This window comes from Caretta caretta, chromosome 5 (assembly GCF_965140235.1).
Source record: "Caretta caretta isolate rCarCar2 chromosome 5, rCarCar1.hap1, whole genome shotgun sequence".
NCBI classification, from domain to species: Eukaryota; Metazoa; Chordata; order Testudines; family Cheloniidae; genus Caretta; species Caretta caretta.
Window position 1 is genome coordinate 106,408,252 of NC_134210.1, and position 16,337 is coordinate 106,424,588.

The 16,337-nt window shown below is 39.1% G+C and overlaps 1 protein-coding gene across 40 annotated transcripts in view; it reads right to left on the bottom strand.

Annotated features, from left to right (window-relative positions):
• PTPRD (protein tyrosine phosphatase receptor type D) overlaps positions 1–16,337 on the bottom strand; it is a 1,703,394-nt gene that overhangs the window by 137,485 nt on the left and 1,549,572 nt on the right. For 18 of the 40 annotated variants that reach the window (XM_048850700.2, XM_048850704.2, XM_048850702.2 and 15 more), the window contains 3 exons: positions 9,327–9,914; positions 8,791–8,891; positions 7,590–7,849 (listed from right to left, as the gene is read on the bottom strand). In XM_048850700.2, coding sequence (XP_048706657.1) covers positions 7,590–7,849; positions 8,791–8,891; positions 9,327–9,914 — 949 coding nt within the window. The remainder of the gene's footprint in view (positions 1–7,589; positions 7,850–8,790; positions 8,892–9,326; positions 9,915–16,337) is intronic. The other 22 variants (XM_048850717.2, XM_048850713.2, XM_048850715.2 and 19 more) reach the window with 3 other exon arrangements.

The following is a 16,337-nucleotide window of genomic DNA, read 5'->3' on the forward strand; positions in this document are numbered from 1 at the left end:
TATCTTCTCTCTTATGCAAATCAATAAGATGGTGAAACAACCCTTTTTCTAGCAAATGCTAGATTCTGCCAGCTTTACTTACATTGAGTGAAAGCCTGCTTCTATTGAACTCATCAGCAAAACTTACACTGACTGCAATAGGACCATAATTGCACTCAGTCAGCAGGATTGTACTCCCCAAATAGTCCCATTGATTAAACTGATTTCAGGGGAACTACTGGGAGAGGAAGATACTACTCAACTTGAGTATAAGCCTTGCAAAATCTGGGCCTTAATTCTGGATATGTATCTCCAAGCTTTTGTATTTATTTATTTCACATGATTTCTTTGTTGTTTTATCAGTGACTCAACATAAAAACCAGGATTCATGGAATACAACAAGATCAAAGCTTGCATTATAGTACATGTCTTCAAAGAAAGAACTACGAAAGAGATCATATTTAGGTAAGACTGAGGAGGCTATATAAGACACTGGAAGTTATTAAAAATGCTGCAAATAAGATTTTCAGAAATAAATATGTAAGAAGGGATTGTCCTTTCACTGACCAAATGGTCTTCATGTGTTCTCTTAAAAATGTATCATCTTATTTGATCCTTCAAAAAAGGATGGATGATCCCATTTTCTATTCTGCTAGCTGTACCTACTTTGCTGAAACAGGAGTTATATAAATACTGAAGTACGAGTAATAATAAATCCCTGGTTCCTGTGCAGCCTTAGTAGAACTGACTAATCTCTCAGAAATAATAATTCATTCAAAAGGGAAGCAAGAAATTGAGGTTTAAACAAAGTAATTTTTACATTAAACTAAAAGACAGATCAAGCAGCATGTCAAACATTTCAGACACGATTAGTCTAGATCACCTTGTGTACTGGATAGTTCTGTGAAACCATTTAGTGCCCTACCAAACATGATAAACTCCTGGTCACCATCACCACATAATTAAGAACAGTGCTAGTCCGAAGATTATGAGGGAGGCTTAGTCAGATGACTTTTTGGGGAACTGCCAAATTTAACTCATTCATTCTATACGATAAATGGGATTGTTCTCTGGGTCACCACCACTTACTTGTAAGCAAAGGTATCAACTTTGAAAAAAAAATTAAGGGATGATTCTGCAAAGAAGCTGGGATCTTAGAGGTACTAGGCTCCACATCTGTTGGAGGCTTTTTTGTGCATTTGGCTGTATCCTAGCAATGACACAACTTTGCAAATGCTAACTTATTAATCATCACAATACCCCTTTGATGTAGAAAGTATGTAGGCACCCTTTACTAGAGGGGCCTCTGAACTTTATTGGGAGTGTTCCAGGAGAAAAGCCTGTATGCTGCAATCTAGCCTTAGAGACTGCAACTCTCATGATGCCTTGGGAAAAGAGGGGGAGACTTCCTCATGCAGGGAGAGCAGGCGGTGGACTCCATTTTGGGAAGAGGAGTGAGATGGCTGCTGTGGAGCTCTGTCCATACCAGGAGCTGCTGCTAGGAAGCCAGAAGCTGCTGCTGGGAGCCTGCAGGGACTTTGATGGAGCAGGGAGCTTCATAGGTGGTTGGTGGCTTCATTGGAGTCAGAACAGAGACTGTTGCTGTGCCTAGAGCTGACTGAGCTGGGCCTGCAGTGAAGGAGCCGTGAGTAACCCCCACTCTGGTTTGGGAAAGTACGTGCAAGGGAAGGGGCACAGGAGTTTTTTAATTGATTTTACTCAACTGTTCCTGTGGATTTAAATTAGTAGTGACATTTAATCTTACTCTGTTATACCCTGTTTCTTTAAGTTGTTAAGCTAAATGAGTGTTTGCTCTAGTTTAAGTACATTGGATGTATATTATTTATAATTGGTATTTGAGTTAGACCTATGCCACAGGTTATTATTATTATTACTACTATTTGAAAGGGTTTATTCCTGGAGGTTCCCAAGGCCTGCCATTGAGTGTGTACAGGGGCCAGCCAGGTGGAGGCACTGCCAATTTTAACTTCCTTTAGGAGTAAAGGGACTGCAGCTGAGAGGTGGATACAGGATTCCCACTTATCCAGCCTCACCCCTGGGATACTCAGGATCTCCTTTAATGTCAACAACATCAGGCACCCAGACACACAGGTGAGTGTTGCCTGCTCCCGAGTAACCCAGGGAAGAAAAGGGGGTTACAAGTATTATTATCCCAAAATTATAATTGGGGAAACAGAGACAGAAAAGATAAGGCCACAGCTGTCACACGTAGGTGCCCAAAATTAGGCACCCGACTAAGTGACTGGAGAGTGCCCTCCACCCCTATTGCCTTCATTAGGATAAGTGCTCAGCTCCTTTGAAAACCAGGCCACTTTTACGTCTGAAAATTTTGGCCTAAGTGATTTGAACAAGGTCATAGGGAGAGTCAGGGACAGAGCTGGGACTCAAATATAGGATTCCCTTGTTCACAGTGCTGTGCTTAATCCACTGGGATGCAGCTTGAAACAGCCCAACACCACCAACCATAGCCTGGGTAACCATAAATTGTTCTGGAATCTCTCTCAAATTCAAACTGGATTTCATAGTTCCCAAAGTCCAGCTTTGTGCAGCTGTAGAGGAAGGCCCTGAAAATCTTTGTTTAACCCTAGCAACTGATTCACATTATCAGTGCTGTTTTTGGAAGGAAAAGGGCTAAACTCTTACTTGAATAAAAATAAAAGCTGAGATTTGCCTCTGGCTTTGCAGGCCTCAAAGGCCAGCTCTACTCTCAATGCAATGAGAGGGAAGTTTAGCACACTGTTTGAAGTATAGTAAAGGGAAAAAGAGCAGTACTCCTCATATGCCCTTACATACACCCTAGTAGCTTCCCTCATTTCTCAGGAATATCTTAGGTCCATCATCCCTCTTCAGCCCTATTGGCATTTTAAAAAAAGTTGGAGAAGTGTAGTTTCTTGGCTATGATTTCCCTCTTATCATAGGCTATCACTATTCACCTACTGGAATAAAATCAACTTCCTAAATCAATACATGCAGGTAGTCAATTCAGGTTACAGTGTTCATCCCTTTTTTCTGTTGTAAGCAATTAGATGGCTACAAACCTCTTCTTAAGGAAATTATTTTGGAACAGATCTAACTGTATAGTTTTAAGTTACACATAAAATTTCATTACCCGTTTTACTTTTAAATACACATTTTGTGTTTAGTACAAATATTTGCCTCAACAATAGCTGTAGATTCCTTCAACCTGCCCAGCCACAACCTTAAGACGACTCCTAAGTTCATGTGGCCAATTATTATAGTAGTTAAAAAAGTGGTTTCCTCAAAATTAAGAGAAAATCAGCTGAGAGTACAACTTTGCACACTAATGTGTTCCAGCTGAGAATGTGAACAAGTTACTTGGGCTAGCATGCATTAAATTTATCATATGCATTGACTAGTGGAATGCCCCCATTAAATCATAACCACTCATTTCCCTTCACATTCATGAATTTCTATCAAGGCATATAATGCAAGGTGAGTCTATCTTGTCTAACTTTCTCTGTCATGCTTTCCAAGTGTCAGACTGCCACGCACAACCTTGATTAGCTAATCAGACTGCTGCACACACACTTTTAGCACACACAAGCAATGCTAAAGTGGAGTACAGAAGTCACACAAGGTTGGTTGCAGAATGACACTGACTGGGTCTATAAGGAACATCTATGCAGCACTGACAGTTACTGGGGGGAGCAATGCCATGTCAGTTGTCTTGTTGTTAGAACATTCACTGCATAACCAGGGCTCCAGTAACATACAAAACAGGCTAAGTGGGTCAACAAAAGATGCAAAACACTTCAAGGGATTGCTTAACTGTTTGTTTTCTTTGGAACCCAGCCCTTGCATAATTTTCTGCCTTTACTTGGGAGGGACTCATAAGCAAGCACAGCAACTTGCAGTCAGAAATACTGTTTTTAGTAACAGGTTTCACATTTTGGCAAAATGCCAGAAATGCCTTACCTGAAGCACTACTGGTGAAAAGACACCCATTTAGCTCTGAATATGAATATTTTTGCACAGCTCTATTACAATATCTACTCATTCCCATTATTAGACACTGAAGAATGAAAGTTATGTCCCTCAACATCTTTAACAAATTATGGTGTGTCTAAGCAATTGCCCCCATGTCGCATTAGTATTAATCTAAAATGCACTACAGTGAAGCCATTAAACTCTTTATCAGTTTTGCCTTTTGCCTAATTAACATTAATACAGGATTCTCTATATTTAGTAATCCTACCATATTAGGATAGACAGTATCATGGTAGTGCAATGTTAATCATATACAAATGGTAACTATAAAAAGTGTAATGGTGATTACTGTACAAGATGGTTCTTTCCTCTCAGACACTACAGTTATTATTATCTCCTTAAACTCTAAGAATTCAAGTTATATTTAGCAGATAGGGGACTGCTTTTAAGCTTTAAGCCATTTTATTGTATGCAGCTTCATTTCCCAATGAACATCCTTTTCTATCTCGCGGAGGTCCCCAAGCCTAGTGAGGGTGCATTTTGGTGGCTTCCGCAATGGGAGAGTGCCAAAAAGAACAGAATAGGCTGGGTTCCGCAAGACATCCAGCCCCCTCAGTACATCCAGGGTAGGTTGGAGGTCTTGTGGGATTTGGCATGAGAATTGGAGCCATGATAGGAGCCCTGTGCTGAGGGCCACTTCTTGTTTGCTGTTTACCAGCCATCAGCCCCTCCTTCCTCTCTCATCTAGGTTGCTGAGGGCTAAGCTGGTAACCACTTTGTGGCTGAGGGCTAAGCTATACCTGCTTTTTTCCCCATATCACAGACTGACCAAGGTTGTTCGGGGGTTCACCTTCCTAGCTAGGGGTTGGGTTTTGAGCAAGCAGAGGGCTAGGATTCTCCCTCTCCTGGAGGTCACAGTTTGAACTTAAGTGAGAGTCATGTAGGTGGCACACTCTTCTGGCATTTGCCCAGTGCAGGAACTTGCTGATGTAGGCTCCAGATCCAAAGAAGTAACATAGTGGGCATCTCAAGGATATCTCCTAATGAGATGGGGGCACCAGGTCTTACCCCATGGGTGCAAATGTGAACCAGGGGCCGGGACACTATGCCGGGGCACTGCCCTACTGATGTGCTTGATGGCAGTGCTCTCTGGGGGTGGAGATCCCCTCTCGCCTCAACCCTCAGAAGTGGGAGCAAGGGAAGCTGTCCAGGTTACTCCTAGTGTGCTGACTGGCTCCTTCTGTGGTGGGAGCCCCTGCCAAAACTGGCAAAGAATCAATGGGCTGCAAGTGACTGCACTGTGCTGTCCCCTGATGGGAAACATGGCTGTAATTTGACTAATGAAGTTGCAGCCTGGTTAAAACCCGTACTACATGTCTTTGCCTTCTTCTGTGCAATCCAAGAGGAGTGACATGTTTACATTAATGACAAGGTTAAACCCTAACTCCTACAAATAGTCTTCCACTTTTTTCATTACTTGTGGGGAAAGTTATTGTCTCTTTCTCTGTTGCTGTCATCCACTACTGTTTTACTAAATATCCCTAGCTCTTTTCTCCCAATAATTGCCTTACATAATAAATCTTTTTGACTCATTCCATCTTCAGTCTTCCTTAGCTACATTTGTACTGACCACTTTTTCCTCAGTCTAATGAAAATGGCTACATTTTTCACTTTTTCACCCTTTTAAAGTTTCAAAGTCATTCTTTTTCTGATCTCACCTGTCTTGAATGCCAGTGACAAAAATGGGGAACATCAGTGTACAAAGCCTACAGTAAAAACCCACCAGAGAGAAGGTAGGTTGCATCCCCAACAATATTTAATGACTTGCTCATTTTCCTTCCCCTTTCCTTCACATCACACCTGGGAACCTTATAGAACAACAAGAATCACTGGAACCAGAGCAATAATATGAATTGATTATATCATGCTTCATGTTTTCCTGGCTATCTTTCTAATCCCTGCTGGCACAGTGCTGACAGCTCTTTAGTACTATCTTAGTTGTTTAAGTCTTCACAGGCCCATTTCTCCAAACATTTAAGCAGCCTCTGAAAAATCTGGTAAACTCTTCTCCAAAACTGTCAGCAAACAATTCCCTATTTCCTTACTTGCACCTGACTGCCAGAAACCGGGATTGTACAACAGGGGATGGATCACCTGATAATAGTGTTCTTTCCCCCTGAAGAAACTGGCACTGGCTGCTGTCTGAAGGCAGGACACTGGGATAGATGGAGCATTGGTCTGACCCAGTATGGCCATTCTTATGTTCTTACCTGGATGTTACTGGTTTTAACTTCATTCTTGCCTATATAATTAGTTCATTCGAAGTATTGTACCTGTAACAGCCTTTTAAGCCTCCACTAGTCCATGCAGTGACTGAAGCTTGATATTGCAAGTCACTTCAGTGGGAATTGGCGGCATAAATGTAACTGAAGGCATAAGCTGGCCTGCAACATGTTTATTACTTGCAATGATTCTTGATAAGGACAGGTTTCAGAGGAACAGCCGTGTTAGTCTGTATTCGCAAAAAGAAAAGGAGTACTTGTGGCACCTTAGAGACTAACCAATTTATTTGAGCATGAGCTTTCGTGAGCTACAGCTCACTTCATCAGATGTTGTGATGTTCATCAGAACAACATCTGATGAAGTGAGCTGTAGCTCACGAAAGCTCATGCTCAAATAAATTGGTTAGTCTCTAAGGTGCCACAAGTACTCCTTTTCTTTTTGATAAGGACAGTTACAGTTTGCAGGGATGACCGTGAAATAAAAATACATCATTTTACTTCTAAATTGATAAGTGAGCACCTTTGATCTGGAATATACTGTGAGACAATAAACATATAACCCCAATGCCATTTTTACATAATCAGAGTCAAATTGCACTTTAATACTGTAGAAAACAAAATCCTGAGGGTGGTTGATAATTTTCCATCAAAAAACTATTTTTTGATGGCAAATTGGATTTTTGATTAAATGAAAATTTCTACGGTAAGTGTCTGCCTTCTACAGAAAATGTCAGCTTTTTGTCCAAAAACCCCCTGCCCCAAAAAACAAAACAAAAAAACCAGCAACAAAAACCAGGAAGCTCTTGGCTGAAAACTTTGAAAACTTTTTGGGTTTTTAGTTTTTCAATGGAAAGATAGGCTTTTTTTGTCTTTGTCAAAAATTTCCAAAAGGAAAAATAAGTTTTTTATGACCAGCTCTCCAAAATCCCTTTTCTAGGCTGTCATGGTAACAAAAGGAAATGATGGTTTAAACTGCTGACTTGAGACCATAATGGTGCTGAATTGTTAGATCCATAACAGGGGATTCAATTACGGACTTGCGTTCCCATCATTTCTACCTATGATGTTTTCGTTAACCATGTGTGAATGTCTATCTTATGCTGATCAGATTCCAGGAGACCCTAAAACTATTAGATTTTATTCTGTGTTTGTATATCACCTATCTGAATGGTCCAAGACTAGGGTTCCTAGGCACTATGATAATACAAATATATAATAAACTATAATAATAATAATTAATAATGGTAGATGAAAAATTCACTGAAATAGTCCATTTTATACCTTTTGGGGATTAACAAGAGTTAATTTTGGGATGATGGGAAACTTGCCATTCTCACCAGCTGCAGAACCTTTACTCACTTTATATTCTCATTTGCAGGTACTTCAGGAAGTTCCACAGTTATCATCCCATCCAAGTTGGTCTTCCCAATGAAGACTGGCTTGGTGCGCAGTACATCTGGTGCAGTCTTTGCTGTAACCCTATGCTGAAGACCTCCAGCACTGTTCCCCCTATTCGTCAGAACAAAGGAATATGATGTCTCCGGCTTCAAGTTAGTGATAAGTTTCTGAGTGGCTCGACCATCCACCTCAACCACCATTTTTCCATCATCGTAAAGAATCTAATAGATACAAAAATTCAAGGCCTTTTAGTCATTGGGGGAAAAAAGTTGTAAAATGATTGGTATTGATACACTGAAAATATAAATGAACCCAGCCATACATTTGAAATGGTAATCGGCAGCATTTTATGGTCTAAAATGTTATTGAGGACAGCATGTCAGTCTAATTTTCTTTTTCCAGGGAAAATAATTATTGAAAATAGTGTCCTCTATTACAGTGTATATAGCACTAGAGATGTATTTGTTAACATGTTTAAAATTCGTATGATGCTGATACAAATGAGCTTAGCGTTTAATATGCTGTTTACATCAAGGCTGTTCTGCAAACTTGTGTTTACTGTAGATCTACCCATCCTTAAAGGTTCCTTGTTTTCTGAACCAGTTTTCATATTCATCAAAGTTCATAACATACTGCTCTTTGCTGACCTTTCCCAGTGGTGGTTAATAAGTGCTTAAATGGTACAGAATAAATTATAGGCAAGGTTGCAATTTACACAAATCTGTTTGACTGTATTATAAATAATTGGAATGCAAGAGTTAGAAACCAGATAGGTTTCTTTTTTAAAGAACAGGTCGAAGGAGTAAAGAAGATAAAATTCTGTTACATACATTATAGAGCAGAAGCTTTAAAAGAAAATTAATATTTTAATTCCTCTGTTTAGGAAGACCTGTTGCACTGAACTATAAAGAGTTCACAGCATGTGAAATATCTAATATCAGTCAAAATTTGGATAGCTGCCAGTGCACTAATGCTAAGGTGGAAAGTTCACATTGCCAAAGGACTGATTTTTAACTGGTCAATATTGCTGATTAGTTTACACTTTTAAATACAGCAGAACCAAAAAAAAAAAAAAATCCACCTGCTCAGTAAACTGCTTAAGCAGCTGAACTATATCCTCCAATTTTATCCTCAATGTCTTACAAATTAGAAAACAACTTACTTTGAAAGGCATGGCAGAATTGTAATTCTCTGGAATCTCCCAAGACAGCAATACTGATGTCTTCATTACTGCTTTTACATGAAAATTTTTTGCAAACACTGCTGGAAAAGGAAACATAATGTATTTAAACTACATCTTGAACGTTCGCTCCTATCGCTTTTCTACCACTACCAATAAGCTGGAGCTATTAGCTTTCCGTTAAGGATAAAAAGAATAGAAATGCAAATCTCTGACGTGCTTAAGACAATCATTTTAATACCTCATTCTTAGGAAGTTCATTCATCTAATACCATCTCAGTATGTTATATTTTTCCTTACCTGAAAATACCGTGCAGATGTTAGCCAGCCTTGCTTGACATGGGGTAACTGGATTCTAAGGTATCCAAAACATATTAAGATTTACATACTTTACCTTTTTTGTTGGTCGAACCTATTTACATGAATGGGTGGGTCAGTTTATTTACAGCTTCAAAAACACTGATATCCAAAGACCGACATTCCTTTAAAGGACAAGTCCATAAGCAGACAAATCCTACCTTGATCCACGGGCAGTGTCCTGAACTGGACACTTGGACTATATGGACCGGGCCCTTTGCTTGTGTGGGCACGTACTTTTACATCATATGTAGTATCTGGTTTTAAGCCAGAAAGTGTCATAGTGGTATCGGTGGGAACAATGGGGAGCTCAGTTGGGTGGTGTGCAACATTGATATCTCTATACAGCAGGGTGTATTTGGTGATAATGCCATTTCGCTCTGCTAAGACTGGTGGCTGCCAAGTTAATTGGACTGATGTAGCGGTGGAGCTTTCGGAGTGGAGGTTCTGAGGGAATCCATTGGGTACCTCTTCTGGAATAGAAATCTCTTTTACCATCTCCTCCCCATAGCCCACTTTATTTCTAGCTGAAAGCCTGAAGAGATAAGAAGCTCCTTTGTGAATGTCTGTGGCTGTGAAGTGGTCTTCCTTCTCTGAGAACTCCAGCGTTGTAAACACATCCAAGTCTTTGCGGCCAAACTTCAGGCAGTAACCCTGCAGGGGGCCAAAGGTATCGACAGGAGGGTGCCACTGAATAAGAGCCGTGTTCATCTGTGTATGGCTAATCACAAGCCGAGGTTTTCCTGGAACTGTAGTACAATGTTATTTAATGATGATAAATATAAATGGAAATGTGCATTTAATTCTTGAGGTCTTTTAAATAGGAATACAGCTGTATTTGCTTTCCCCTCACTCTTTGTTCCTCAAATAACTATCTTATAAAAATTCAGAAATAACCTCTTTGTTCTGCACTGTTCAGTCATACAGTATAATTGACTGGGATAGCTAAGCTACCCATTATTTGTTGTCCCCCGCACCCATTTTCCAAATATAGAGAAAAGTATGAACATTCAGGGACACAGAACATATGAACACAAGTGAGGTAAAACTTCCAAATAGTTACTACCCATCTTTGCTTACAAGTACTCGCTTGTGAAAAGGAGTGTTGTCATAAGCATTCATTAATTTAATCTAGGGAAAAACATTTCTATTTCTGTAAGTAAAAAAAGAATGGAGAAATTACTGGTTTCTCACTATGCCTAACATATCTACTACCATTATTTGGGGGGGGGGGGGGAAGAAATACACCTATGATAGAAGGTAAGTCAGCTGAACCTTCTTCTTAGCAATCCTAGCACACCACCACTAGGAATCCTAACTACCTACCTCAGGTACTTATATGGCATCTGTCACTACAGTATCTGAGTGCCTAGCAATCTTTTTTGTATTTATCCTTTCAATGTCCCTATGAGATTGGGAAGTACTATTATCTTCATTTTACTGATGGGGAACTGAGACACAGACAAACCAAGTGACTTGTTCAAGATCACACAGGAAGTTTATGGTGAAGAAGGTATTTAATCATGAGCTGCCTATTAGAGGCTAGTATCCTAGCCACTGGACTGTTCTTCCTCCTAGGTCCTGCTTATCAGCCCTTCAATCACATATGTTTGAATTCCATGTAGATTACACTGACCATTTGCAAAGCTTGCCCCTCTTAAGCACCATATTATGTCTGAAATGTTTACGTAAATAGCTCACAATAGGAAAGTCAGCAGACGCACAAGAAAAAGATAAGGCTGTCAGCTGGGGAGCAGATAAGGAGAAAATGGGGTTGGGAAACACTCAAAAGCTGCATTTAAGAGATGTAAACATTATGGAAATGGGTACAATGGATAGACTCCAAGGAGAGACTGCTGGATTGGAATTAATTTGCAAACTGGATACAATTAATTTAGGCTTGAATAAAGATTGGGAGTGGATGTGTCATTACACAAAGTAAAACTATTTCCCCTTCTACTGTTCTTGTAAAGTGCTGGAAATGGCCCACCTTGATTATCACTACGAAAGGTTCCCCGGCCCCCGCTCTCCTGCTGGTAATAGCTCACCTTTCCTGGTCACTCTTGTTACAGTCTGTATGGTAACACCCATTGTTTCATGTTCTCTGTGCATATAAAATCTCCCCAATGTATTTTCCACTGTATGCATCCGATGAAGTGAGCTGTAGCTCACGAAAGCTTATGCTCTAATAAATTTGTTAGTCTCTAAGGTGCCACAAGTCCTCCTTTTCTTTTTACGGATACAGACTAACACGGCTGCTACTCTGAAAGTTGACAATGTTATTGGACAATGACATGGGACTATTAGCTTGCACTGATGCAAGTCTGACACTCCATGTTATGGACTGGATAAATGTAAAGGATAACTTGTGTTCATTGATCAAATTTTCACAATAAAAAAAAAGAATCTTTTCTTTAACCTTTTGAACTGTACGTTTCAATTCAAATAATCATAATCAACTTGCTCTATTTGCTGAAAACTGATTCATATGTACATACTTTACCACTGTGAAGGCAAACATGTTCATATTTCAAGAGAAATATGCACCTATTTGCCATTTTTGCCTTTAAAAATCTTTTCCCAACTGGCTAAAATTAAGCTCCTAAATCCATATTTAGGCACCCCAGTAAATGGCCCTATTTTCAGAGGTGCTGAGCATTTGCAATGAAGTTAGTGGGGGCTAAAGGAAGATTGCACCTCTGAAAACCAAAAAAAAAATGGCATTTTGGCACCTAAATATGGATTTAGGTCTCAATCCAGCAACTGTATCAGCACAGTACCCTTGTGACTCCATGAAGATTTCATTTACTTTATTGGAGCTCCATGTGGAAGCCGGGTCTGCCCAAGTGAATGCAGTTGCTGCACTGGGGCCGCGGGTTTCTATCTTTAAACACCCAAGTGTGCACATTTTGATGTTTACAAGACATTTATCTTTTTCCCAGAACTCCAGAAAATCAGTTAGTCATAATTAGAACTATTGATAATAATTCCAAAACAAGAGAACAAGAATGCCATTTCTTGGTGAAAATTCTGCAAACTATAAGCTCTTTTTTCATTACTCCTTTCATAAGTCCTAGCCATTGTCTACGATATGATATGAATTTTGGTTTATTTTTATCGCCATTTACTACAGCGTCTTCATTTTTAAAGCCTAATTCTTGTCCAAATAGGATCCCAAACACTTTATATGTTTTCTCCCCACTTTCTGTAGGATAAAATGTATGTCTCTGATTAGTTCTGACCTTTCCCCACTGATGGATATGAGTCAGTTATGGAGCAGAGAAAAGACTGTGGATGCTATCGTAGGCCATATTTTTCATTGTATTATAACTATTATTGAAGCCAATGGACCATAAGCAAGAGGAGAAGAGCCCACAAAAATAGTACAATAACTCCTTCAGATTTTTAGAGGAGAGGTTGCTGGAAGCTGTCACGAAATTATTTATGCCATAAATTGTTTTTATTCTTGTGGCAGCCCTCACATTTAAGACTATTTCTTTTAAGTTTGATTGGTGGTGCCTGTATAAAAGAGGTAAGAATTAGAGCTAGTTCTTGAGCAGAATAGAAAAGCCAGCAATGTTTGCCTAACCACTAAAAAAAGAATAAAAAAAAATAAAAATTCATCTATATTGTCTAATGGCAAGAGCAACACATACCCATTATATCTTCATATGATAACATGTACTCTAGGGTCTCCTCTTCAGTTAATAATTCAATAATTTTTAAAAAATGAAAACTTTTTTCTAGTTTCTTTTTACTAGAAATCTTTAAGGCAAAATGTTCCTAAAAGTATCTAACTGTCATGACTTATATTTATTATAGCCCCAACGGTGAAAATGCAGAATTTTGTCAGGTCTTTTGGGAACTACAGTTTCCCAGTGATTATACTGAACAATAGTGACTGCATCCAGAGATGGCTTCATCCAGTAATATTTGTGTTTAGTAAGGTCTAAATGAAATTCATGTACCTATGAAGGGGACATTCTCTGAATTTCTAATGAATTGCATCTCCATAACCATCCAGCAGGGTGTCACTGAAAGGCCAAGTTACCTCACAACCATTACAAGGTCAGAGCATGCTTTCTTTGGCTGAGCACAGCCTAAGAGCAGAACACTGACAACAGAAGCTTCTGGAAGTTGCCTTTAGCAAACTTACCCAGGAACAGTGTCAGATGCTGTACAGCATATGAGTTGCACGACATCTTGTAAATTAACTCCTCTTTTGGAGCAAACCTTTTCAAAAGCAGGGGCACTGTTAAAGCTCTAGTTTCAATTGAGAAAGCATAACTGGGCACAGACAAAATTTAGTCCAAACTGTATATTTCCACAAAGCCAAGCATTTTGTTCTGCATTAAGAATGAACCTAAACAATTATGTACTTGTGCTGGTGTGATGAGATGCTGCACGTACTGCAGCACAGGGTCCCCGAGAAGCAACAGCGCTGCCTCAGACTCGCCATTCACCTTATATCGTGTATGATAACAAGGCTCAAATTTTATCAAGGATTTTGGTTGGTAATATACATTTTGGACCTGACTAATAAAAGTATTACAATGACATCAGTGATTTACACTGATGTAAGTGAGGGGAGAATCAGGCCTGTTCAGAGCAAAGGTGCTATATTTAGTATGTCACCAAAACCACGAGGTAAAAGATATAATAGTCTGATATGCACAACTGATGAGGTTTATTTTAATTTTCACAACATGTAAGTACTAAGCTGAATTGTGTGTCACTCTGATCCCCTGGCTTGTACAACTACTCACTCTGCTTTTACACTATTGTAGTGTCTCACCTCTGATAGGCTCCCCTACAACCTGCTCTGCCTGAATTATATCCGTCATATGTGGTGGGGACTGAAGCACCTTAGTCATACTCAGGAGTGGCATTGATGTTGGGGGTGAAACAAATGGAGCTTGCAGTGCTGAGAACCAGGTAAACTGGGGAATCACAGGATTATGGACGAGAACAGAATGGTTGCCACTGTATTTGGAGCAAGCCAAAGACCAACTAAAAGGTTCCTGTTAGAGGGAAATGGCAAGGACAGTGATATGCACGAGTGTGAATTCGGACATTGAGACAGAACTGCAGAAGGACTGAGTGACAGAATGAAGTAAAAGAGAGAGCAGTGAGGAGGACAAAACAAAAACAGAAAGAAAACTAAAGAACAAGGGGCCTGACAGGAGAGTGACTGTGAATATGGCAAGTGAAATTTGACTGGAAAGTACTTCCAGTTCTCTCCTGTACTTCAGTCCCTTGATAAAATAGTAACATTCCTTTTGTTCCTGTATAGTAACTCATTTTAAACATTTGGGGCTAAATTCATCACTGGCATAAGCAAGCCCCACTGAAACAATTACTAAATATTTTAGATTAGTGAACAACCACAGCAAAATATCTATCTATCTATCTATATATAGTGAGTATAATGACTCTGAGTGTACTTTGTTCATTTGATATATCTAGTTTTGTCTTAGTTATATATGGTGATACTTTGTAGTACATCAGTAGAAGTTCCGCATCATGTTTGATACAATGAATGAAATCTTCGTAATATGAGACCTCGCTAGAGCAAGCTGTTATCAAATCTTTGCAGAGAAGTGAAGGAAGATTGACAGCTTTTGTATGCAAATAATGAGGTATGCAGTTAGTGAAGTGTGCATTAGTAAAATTCAGCTGCACTGCACTTTTGCAATTCATGATAAACTGTAAAATACATAGCTGTAAAAACAATTTATATGGCTATCATAGGTACCAATAAAGCTGAAGACACTTTTTTTCGAGCTACTGGCAAGGGTATTATTTTAATCATGAAGAAATATTTAAATACTTTGACTTGTGACAGTAACTTGTTTGTATAAAGACTTTATAGAAATATGATTACTGATACTAACAATGGATATAAAACAGGAAACTGAATATAGTATGGAAAGTATATTCTGGAATGGAGACCTTAGCCAAATACCATTACCACACTATCAACTGAGGTTACTGGAGGCTCACACTTGTGAAATAAACTTTGCAAGCCTTCCCTGCATATAAATATAAACTATGTTTTTTAAATACTAACTAGACATAGTAAAACAGTTAATATCACCAACTGGTTCATACCTGCCTTAAAGTAGTTTTCCACATATGGTGAGTTTTCATTGGGAAACATTTAGAGTCCAATTTTCCTCCCAGGAACACTAGTTTTACAGTGATGTAACTCAACTGACTTTAATGGAGATACCTATTTTAAAACAAGTCTAAATGAGAGTAGTGAGTCAGGCCTTTAATTTGTTTTGTAGTATTTTTAGACAGTTCCTTTGTAGAAGCCCCCAGTTAAATGAAAGCTGTCAACAGTTGACAGGCCTTAAATTAGAATTATTAGCTTTGCTTTGGTGTGTGAGTTTGGGAAAGTACAAGTGCATCATTCCTCTATCTGCCTGCTCCATTCTTGTGAAAAGGCAGGGTCTGAAATCTGTCTGTATGCTTATCACTCCCTTTTTTAAACACCTATATGAGAATCCTCCTTAACTACAGATGATAAACCATAGCCAGGTCTAACATAGTGTCTGAATAGGTATTCATTTAGGGAAAAAAACATATGGAGCAGCAAAATGCTGAGTTCCCGTTTGTGCAGAAGACTGTGGGCTGGTAGGTGTGGACATTTACTAGATTGCCATGGCATCAAGTTGAGTAAAGGGACAATGCCAGTGATGTAAGTCAATATGGGGCTCTCGGTTTGTTCTTGGAAGGTCATGCAGCAGAGGAGTTCCATTACAGCCTTTGTTTTGGAGAGGTTATAGATTTTTTTCAAGTGACTGGAGAGTTTATTTTTTCTTCTTTTTTTTTTTAAAAGGAGAGGGGCAGAAAATTTTGGGACAGTCAAAGTTGATAGTGCCCTTCTATGGTCAATGATGACACCACCAGCTGAAGCTGGAAGTTTTGCTTCTATCATTCCATATCATACAAATATAGTTAGAGACTAGAATGAATTTCATTAATCAAAATATCATTGAAATTACTGTGTTTATTAGAGCTGTGAACTGAGTTTTGGAAAACGTTATGCATCAAGTTTTGCTTTTACTTACACCAGAACTAGAAGGGGTCCAGATGTGGATTGCATTTTGTCTGAACTACTAGAGTTCATTGGAGAGGTAGAGCTCGATAAAATATATCCAACAGAT